Raw genomic sequence first — 10,160 nt, 5'->3', positions numbered from 1 at the left:
GTGAACTTGTTCAACAAGGAAGTTTTTTTAATTAAAATTATGAATGACATTTATTAAGAAAATTTCAAAATATATCATTACAATACATAATTTTTTAGTATTTAAGAAAATAATATTTTTCAAGAATAAGTCAAAACGAAACTTTATTATGGCATCGTCCAAATATTTTCTTCTGTTGTTGATGTGATGAATTTATGAAAGAGGATCAATGATATTAAATTATCAATGATTCTGCTCTGTTGACTAGATGTTGAAATAAAATAAAATATTATCTCTTGATTAAAAATGTAGCTTCCAAATACTTTTAAATTTTACATAATTGCATTGATTGATTACAAAATGTCTAGTCAGAAACATTACTGTTTCTCTATTTTGAAGACATATCTTATTTATTTTAATGAGTGTAATTACAAATTTTCAAAACCATTTGGTGACAAAACAGTTAATTAAAATGGATTATATTAATATAATTTTAATGCATCGGGAGTTTTCATCCCATTGTGGTAAGAGTTGTTAAAATAAATATACCTATTATAGCATCTTGTCTAAGTAATAATAAATTTATTGTTTATTTCAATTTTGCTTTGATAGTAACCAAAGTACAGGTTCCTAAAATCATATTTTATATCTAATAGTATTATGTATTTCATTGTATCCATCATAAAAAATTAAAAATTCTTACATTACAGGTTAAAGATGAAGTAAAATTCATAATTGTCCCCAATAAGTAAAATGAAATTTTTAGTTTTTCTAGCATATATTCCTGTATTAAAACACGTAAATAGTAATTTCAAGTGGCTTTTTTAGAAATATCCACATTTCATAAAATTAAGAAAACTGAAGATTTAAAAAATATATATTTATATATGTATATGAATGGTCATTGATTTCATGAGCGTGTTGAGAAGGAGGCTAATATTGCTATAATCCAAACTTAAAAAATTCAAAATAAATATCTGTGGCTCTTGTTATTTTCAGAGGGTGAAGAGCTGAAAAAATCTATCAAAATATGTATATTAGACATGGCGAATATATCAATATATTTTGTACCTATTAGCTCAATTAATTAAACATCACTGGTGTCAATTATAGTTTGCAATTTTTTAATTGCCCTTAAAAGAGATGAGTAACATATTTTCAAACGCATATTTAAATCTTTTATAATAAGTGTAGTTTGTAAAAAATATGTGTACATTGATTCATTAGGTATTAATATTTTTTTTAAAAAAGATTAAAATAAGTATTCTCAAATTGTCTTAGTATTATGTATTTACTGATACTTTATGTGTATAATTCTTAAGAAATATCAACTCCTTCTTGTTCATGTATCATAAGTTAAAGATTTGATAATTCCATATTATGTGTTACTTACGTATTAAATGTTGAAACTTAATACAGTATGGAACCGATTATCCGGAACGATCGGGACCATCACTATTCCGTATAACTGATTTTTCCGGTTTTCTGAATCGCTACAAAAAGCCTTTTTTTTTATTTATTGTCAAACCCAACTATAAAAAAAAATATTTGGAAATAATCTTAAAAAGAAGAAAAAACGATGAAGTAATACACTAATGATTATTTCCAAAATGATGGTAAGGTAAACATCTTTCAAAAAAGAAAGAAAAATCCTAAAATCTTATGAGGAAAAAAACATTTTTTTTAAAAAAATGACGGGAAAATGTATCGAATTTCGTTCCGGTTTTATGGTTTTCCGGTTTTCTGATTTCCGGATAACAGGTTCTGTACTGTATAAAAATTGCTCAATCAATAAGGCTTATATACATCACAAGGTATCATTATGTAACCGACACAAGGTTGCTGTAAGGTTACATGCTTACTGGGATATACAGTACAGAACCCGTTATCCGGAAATCGAAAAACCAAAAAACCGGAACAAAATTCGATAAATTTTCCCGCAATTTAAAAAAAAAAATTTTTTTTCCTCATAGGATTTTTCTTTTTTTTTGAAAGATGTTTACCTTACCATCATTTCAGAAATAATCATTAGTGTATTACCTCATCGTTTGTTCTTATTTTTAAGATTATTTCCAAATATTTATTTTTTTTAGTTGGGTTTAACACTAAAAAAACGGCTTTTTGTAGCGATTCAGAAAACCGGAAGAATCAGTTATCCAGAATAGCGATAGTCCCGATCGTTCCGGATAATCGGTTCTCCACTGTATATATATATTAAGAGCAATTTTTCTTAAAAGAAACCTATTTTTTATTTTATTCTATCTTCAAGAGAAAGCTATATTTTTATTTGTTTTTTGCAATAAATTTGGTTTATTAGGAAATAAAGACAACTTGAGGTTTGCTCAGCCTAAGAGGGAAAAAAAAACCATTTCTGCTTGTGCTAACTTTCTTTTTAAGTAGGTTATTATTAAACAGCTGTGAATATCCAGGGGTCTGTTTGGAAGAAATTTAACGGACCCTTCACAAAATATCTTTTTATAAAAACGGACCCTTCACAAAATAATTATCTTTTAATTGGACCCTTCACAAAATAATTTATCTTTTAATTGGACCCTTCACAAATTTGTTTATCTCCATTATTGTTATGTTAATCGAATAAGCCCTTCCCGGGAGGGGGATGAAGACGGTTCCAGACAAATTAAGTTTCCCTAAGTTTAAATTCTTAATGTAGTATTCTGAGAAAATATTTCTACTTTTACAAACATTGTTTGCACCAGGGTTGGCAGGTTTTTTGACAGTTTAAACCATGGTTTAAACCGTCACGTCAAAAACCTCACTGTCAAAAATGTCGAAAATGTCAAAAACCTATATTCATATGTGAAATTTAATTAATACATAAAATTTATATATTTTTTAAAGGATAGTGTTTCTAAATATGTTCTAGAAAAAATAAATTTAAAATTTTGAAGAAACACTTATATTTTGAATAGTAACCAAAATCTTGTACTTTTGAAAACTCAACATATTTAGTAATATTATGTATTTATTTTCATGTGTTATTGAAAATCTGCAGTGATATTATTAAGAAGTTTATTTATAACCAAATTTAGTGTATAGTATAGATTATACTAAAAATTAGACCTTTTTAAAGATAAACATTAGCAGTTTTATACATTACACATCTTCTTTTAAAGAAAAATCTTTTTAATATTCTTTTAAATCTTCTTAATAATCTTTTTAACATAAGACAATACAAATTTAAGTGCTTTCTGTTAAATACACAGAGTAGTTAGTGTCGATTTACAGTATATTCAGCCTATTCATTTACTATGCTGAAAATTTAGTTTATCCAAATACTTGCGAATTTCATTTTGCTGAATACGATATAGTTTTGTTGAATATCTAAATATTCAGCTGTTGAATAATTACTTCTTGCTTTCAAGATATGCATTATTTGTATTCTTAATACAAGTGGAGAAAAAAAAAATTAAGAGATAAAAATTGTTTTAAAATGATAAGTGTAATAATTATAAATAAATATAATAAACAATATGAATTATATTTATCATTATTCATAAATATAACTACATTTAAATTCAAATTAACATACTGGATAATAAAGATATTCGGTATACACTTGTATCTTGTATCAAGTTTGTATTTATACAACATAACTTGTAAGTTCCTTATAAATATTAGTTATATGTTCCTTATATGTCAAAAATGCATAGTAATAAACTTTTAATTTTCTTAAGTATCAAAAAGAAAGAAAAAAATTTTTTAAATATATATTTAAAAAATTTTTGTGCAAAATTTTTCTGCACATGCATTTGAATATAAATTTCTGAGATTTCAAATCTGTTATTTTACCTTAATTTTAATTAAAAAAATATTTTAAAACCTGCTGATTACCTATAGTATAATTAAATTTCAATATAATGCATGGCAACTGTTGGTAGTTTTGAAGTTTATATATTTTCTTGGCAAACTTCAGTTTTTGACATTTTTGACGGGTTTTTGACGGTTTAAACCAGTATTATACCCTTGTCATGTCAAAAACCACTTTTTGACGTCAAAAACCCAACCCTGGTTTGCACATTCTTATCAATATTAAATCATAATTTTTTTGTAAATAAATAATTGATCAATTTATATTTATTTATAAAATTAATTAATGGAATATTATGTAAATAAAAATTAAAATCTGGCAACTTTTTTAAATAAAATATTATAAATTTCAGAATTGTTTAAGTTTACTTAATGCATAACACATTACTAAGTTGTGTTATTTAAAATACGTCAATTGAAATTGAGTGATTTTGTTTCCATTATTCGCTCGAAATGAATATTCTGTGTTGAGCAGTATAGGCTAAATACCAAATATTTGTATGTTGCATCTTTAATTTAGTAGCAGCAATTGTTGAGCAGAATCTTGTATCTATTTACAATTTAAAAACTTCCTGAAAAGGTTTTTAGCAATTTTTGCAATAACAGGGCCCTATTTGCACAAATTCACAAAAGCAGGACCCTGGTTGAAAGAATGTGACTTAATGCTTATTTTATATTGTGAATAGTTTTTTCACAATTTTACAAAAACAGGACTTTTCACAAAATGTCTGGACAGACCCCGATTATCAAATTCATATAAGTACTCAGGAAAAAATTTTATAAAAATTAGCATAATTTTTTAAATACGAATCTATTTTGTACTTATCAATTTTGTGATATAGTAAAAGTCACCAAATTTTTATAGTGGTCAATGATAATTAATTGTGATATACTGCTGGTATTGGGATAATAAATGTTGCGGTAATGGGTACTTTCACTAGTCTAGGTACTGTAGGGTAAAACAGTAAAACAAATTTTTTAACTTTAACAGACTTAACATGCATTACATATATCATTTTAAAGCTTAAAATGTATATTTTGATGTACAGCTTGATTTTAATTTAGCATTTAATTAATATCTCTATTTTTAACTCAGATCTCACATTTCATTTTGTTCTAGAATGATGTGAAATAAAGGAAAGGCCTTATTTAAATACTCCATTTTAATATTTAATTAAATATTTTCAGCATTTAACCACTTTCGATTTTTTTTTGGTAAAATTATACTACAATTATGTACACAAAAAGTAATTATTCAAAAAAAATAATTTTGGCTATTTTAGAATTTAAATTAAATTTTTTTTTATTATGACCATAATAAAAATTAAGCAAAAGTTATTATTTAAAAAAAAAAAAAAGTAAGCAATATTTTTTAAAAATCTTTTCTGATCCTCCTATAATAGTTAGTAACGAGTTAAATACCTTGCACAATTATTTTCCAAGCATGTAATTTTTTTAAAAATTGGTGTTACGGACTTAATATATTTACATTGTTGCTCTGTAGCAAATCAAGAACTTGAATTTCTTTTGTATTTTATTTATTCATGGTTTCCATTTTGTAAAAGCTGATCCATAATTTAAAAATTATAGAGTGTTATGTCTATAACACCAAATGTTACATACGCAATAAATTTGCATTTTTTCTAAATAAAAAAAAAGCTGCAATTCCTAGCATTATTTATTTCTTATTTGATCGCAAATTTGATCCTAAAACAGACTTTTTGCTTAATAAATCCTCATGTAATTCTTTTTTTATTAGAAAAGAAATGTTCAAAAAGTATATGTGTTTTACTCAAAAAAATTTTTGTAACATTCTTACTTGCTTATTAAATATGTTCATCTCTAATTTTTAAAATTTTTACGTTTGTAACATGATAAACATACATACAATAAGAAAATAAAGAACATATTAAGTTTGTCACAATGTTAAAAAATTCTGTAAGAAATCCTTTTTTTTTTTTTTTTTTTTTTTTTTTTTACTGGTTTCTACTGTCTTGCTCACCCTTAATAGCTTAGATTTTGTTAAAATTATGTATTTAAATATTTTTCAATATATTTAATATTTTGTTTTCAGTTACAAATCTGATTTTAATTGAGGAGCTAAGGAAAAAGGTACTAAGTTATGATTCAGTGAATCTAGGAGCACCAGATTTTTGAAAAAACTTATTTTTCCACTGAAAATTGCTTTATGAAGACTTGGATGAAAAATACAGTTTTCTATGCTTTTAAAACTCAAAATGAAGCTTTACAGCTTGCAGAGAACAAGAAAATTCAACAATTATGTGTGTTATAAAAATATAATTATAATAATAGTGTGTCATAATAATTTATTTAACATAAAACAAAATGGACATTCTAAAATAAATAAATAAAAATTAATGAATGTAATTACCTTTAAAATTTTTAGCATTTTTTCAAAATGACATTTGTCTTCTTGTATTAATTTCTTAAATTAAAATTAAATCATCTTACTTTGAAAATTCTAAGGTGCAAATTGATAATGAAGTTAATTTAGAAACAATTTTTAACCTTCTGTTTTCCACTTAAAACACTAATATTTTGTATTTTGAGCAGCTATAGTATGTACATCATTTTTTATAAGACAAAAATTCAGCTTAATTGCTAGAAATCTAATATGTTTTATTCTTCTTGTTAGAGGACACAACCGACAACAGCCATGGGTGAGATGCACACTTTCTGGACAACAGCTTGACCGAAACTTGCATAAACTAATTTAATCTTATGTATATGTGCACACATATTCTCCGATGGGGAAGAAAAAGAAATGGAATCGTCCTCTCTGTGACAACACAAACCAGTGCTTTCCACAAGGGGAGTTCTGCATCAATGTAGAACACCCAGATTCCAACAACTTTCAAAACTTTGAACCTCGCTTGGCTGTTGCAGTGCCAAACTGGTCAAGACCTGGCATCCAGTCTCAATTGCGATGCGAAATCTGTGAGCGCGTGTTCCAATATCCTAGTCAGCTGCGTGATCATATGCTAATTCATACTCGTGTGCGGAGATTTGTATGCCAGGTATGTGGAATGAAGTTTATGAAGGAACATCACTTAAAGGCTCATCAAGCTACGCATAATTCAGTTAAGCCATTTGCCTGCCCCATCTGTGGACGCACATTCACTCTCAAAGCGAACATGGAGAGACATACGTACATACATAACACTGAGCGGAGATTCACCTGTGATCAGTGTGGGAAAAAATTCTCTCAGCCGCAGACTCTCAAAATGCACATGATCTCACACTCGGACGTAAAACCCTTCGCTTGCAACATTTGCGGGAAGGGTCTGTCAAGAGCGCACAATCTTCGAGCCCACATGGCAATCCATCGAAACAACAAACCTTTCAAATGTCACTTGTGTAACAGTTCGTTCACGTTAAAAGGTAACATGCAAAGGCACCTGAAAGAAAAGCATGGCGTGACAGAGGCTGAGATTCCGCAGCACCAGGAGCAACCGCCAAGCTTGTCCAGTGAAAGTTTCATTCTCTCTTTAGATCCAGCTGATGCTGTTGGCTCTCCTACTGGCTCCAGAATAAGTGAAGAAGAAATGCCGCAAAACTGTAACCAAGCTTCTGATCTACCTCAAAACAACAAACGAAGAAAAAACCCACCCAAGAGAGTAAAATGTGAGACGCCAAACAGTGAACATGAGAACCTCAGTAAGAGTTCACCAAATGAACAAGACCCCCACCGCCCTCCCGAATACCAAGGCGTGCCAGCTTCTTCTGTCAACAACGTCTTGCCACCTGCTCCAAACAACTTTCAACAGGTGCAGTCAAATGCTTTAGTGCCAGTGAACAATGCTTTCCCACCTACCTCTCAAATACAGTTATGCAACCCGCCAATAAACGTTGGGAATCCATCAGAACACAAACCTTTCACGCCATGTGCTCTGCCCCTGCAGGCAACTCTAGGCCACTCGGGTTTCGGCCCAGTGTCTGTAGCTAGTTTTCTTCCTAGGCCGCCAGGTTTTTATGCTGAGAGCGGAATGTTAAGTGTGCCACCTAATCCATTTCCAAATGAGAATGTGGAGTCTAAGCTGCAAACTATACATAGTGCTATTGATGACCTAGCGGGTAAATTATCATCTCCTCACGATAAAGTGATGGCAATACACGAAGCACTCGATGAACTGATTCATTTGCGTCCTGAAAACCCAGCAAATAATTTTCGGTGTGTAAAAAATGAAAGGATGGGTAACTAGTCTCAATAATATTTAGCAATGTAATTTTTCTTTTAAAATTTACTCATCGATGCATTTATCATACTCTGCTAGGCCAACAGATCTATTCAAATCCATATCATGTGATTGATTTGGTAATATTCCGTTTTAGGAGGCATTAGAAAAAAACACGTAACTGTTGTTGATGCTTAATTTTGCAATAAGTATACTTGGTATAGTAATAATGGGTATAGTTCGTTCACCAGGAGTTGGCACTTGGCTATGCCTTCATCAATGTGGTATCCGGTGATACTATTTCGCTATTTTTGGGAGAAGGATGCGAATAATCCTGAACAAGGTTGCTATTTGGCGATCATATGACAAAAATATTATCTAGCAATCTTTATGTGCATTTTTTTAAACATAAAATATTTCATAAATTTGATGATATTTATCTCTTTCGAGTGAATAGTTTGTCCTTTTTGAGACATTTTGTTGCAATATATTTAATTAGCTAGAGTAATGAAAGATGTGTTAACAGATGATAAAGCAAAGTAAGTAACTGAAAAAAATTCAGTTTGGCGCTCATTAAGGGTTGTCTTAATTTCAGGTGCGGAGAGGTTTCTTCTCTTATCCCCGCCCTGTAATAAACTCTTCGTCCGAGGAGGTGGAGCCAAGTTCCAACTCCTGGTGAAGCGAACTATACCTATTATAGGTACTATAATAGATTTTTTAAGGCCCCCTTAAACGGAATAGGGCCATTGAATTTTAATTTATTTATTATTGTATTTCATGAGTGGGCATTTATAACATTTCACCTGAAAAATCAAACTTTTTTTTTGTTTTCAGCACTGATGAAGATGAAATATATATGTTTACTATTTTATTTTATTGTTATTTTTCATTGTTTTATTTTTATATCTAATTAGAGTCTAATAGTTTTATAATTTTATTTTATACAATACCAATTTTCAAATGGCATCTTTTTCGACTTAAAAAATACCCTTCAGTGATGTATTTTACGGCAATTTATTGTTCATGGTTTTCTATGAGAAATCACATACATATACATTTTTGTTTATCTGATATTTTAATACCAAGATAATTTTAAATTTCATGATGTGTTTAAAATAAATGTTTTGAAGAAATTAAATTTGTAAATTCTGAGAGAAAGTTTGTAATTTTAATTTTGAATCAAATTACAGCCATGCAAACTTGGGTCCTCAAGAAAAGCACTAACTATTTGTGATAGCATCGTTAAAAGGATTAATTTCATGTCTCATTGTTCTGGTTTTGTGACTATTATTTTAAATTTACTACTAATTAATAATACGGTATGAACGTGACATATTTTAAGACTGTGATTAACGAGTTAAATGCTCATTTTAATTCGATTGTTTGAAGTTATTTTTAAATGGGGTGAATGAAGTTTAATTATCATTTTGGAATTGGAGAAAAGTTTTAAATTACTTTATTTTTTTATCACTCACATAGTCTTTTAATATTCTTAAAATTATTTTATTTTATAAATGTCGTTTTATCGATATTTCATCATAGAAATAATAAATTAAGATAAATGAACAATCATTTAGGATGCACGTATTCTAAGTATTGCAGAGAGACAATGCTTGATTTTAAAATTTACTAACAATGAAAAAATTTTACTCTTGTGATAAAATTCTGTATAATGTTTTAAAAAGTCATTCCATTACACATTTAAACAAATATAGAAATTTATTTTATAATTTGAAAGCACAAATAAACTTATTTGTATATTTTGTTTTCTAATCAATTCACTATTGATTCTCCATATTTAAATGTAAAAATTTGAATAACTTTTGCTTTTGATTATAAAAAATATTTAAAAAATGCTCAAGGTAATATTTCTGGTCATTAAAATATTTTAATTTCTTAAACACTGATTGTTTAAGCAATTAAATTTAATTCAGTTTAAGCAAACAATTTCCTAAACACTCATTGTATTCAACTTAATTAAAAATTTGTTTTGAGCAAAAGTACTAGACTTCTTTCCACGAATTAATTCTAATATTAGCTTTTCTAACAGCAGGATTATTCATACTGTGCAGGTATTATGATAAAATTTACAGAAAATTGATTAGAGTTAAAAAAGAAATTGAATTACAATTTTGTTAATAAATATTTTCTTTGGCA

At 28.2% G+C, this 10,160-nt stretch overlaps 1 protein-coding gene across 1 annotated transcript; it reads left to right on the top strand.

The window, feature by feature from the left end:
* Window positions 1–148: 148 nt before the first annotated feature.
* On the top strand, window positions 149–10,160 carry LOC107439080 (uncharacterized). Its single transcript, XM_016051559.4, has 2 exons — window positions 149–503; window positions 6,464–10,160. The coding sequence occupies exon 2, from the start codon at window positions 6,576–6,578 to the stop codon at window positions 8,028–8,030; it is 1,455 nt and encodes a 484-aa protein (XP_015907045.1). The 5' UTR covers window positions 149–503; window positions 6,464–6,575; the 3' UTR covers window positions 8,031–10,160.

Source organism: Parasteatoda tepidariorum, chromosome 9 (assembly GCF_982258835.1).
Source record: "Parasteatoda tepidariorum strain Cologne lab strain chromosome 9, Ptep-v5.0, whole genome shotgun sequence".
Taxonomy (NCBI): domain Eukaryota; kingdom Metazoa; phylum Arthropoda; class Arachnida; order Araneae; family Theridiidae; genus Parasteatoda; species Parasteatoda tepidariorum.
Note: the sequence above shows the minus strand (reverse complement) of the source record. Positions and strands in the feature narration are given on the sequence as shown.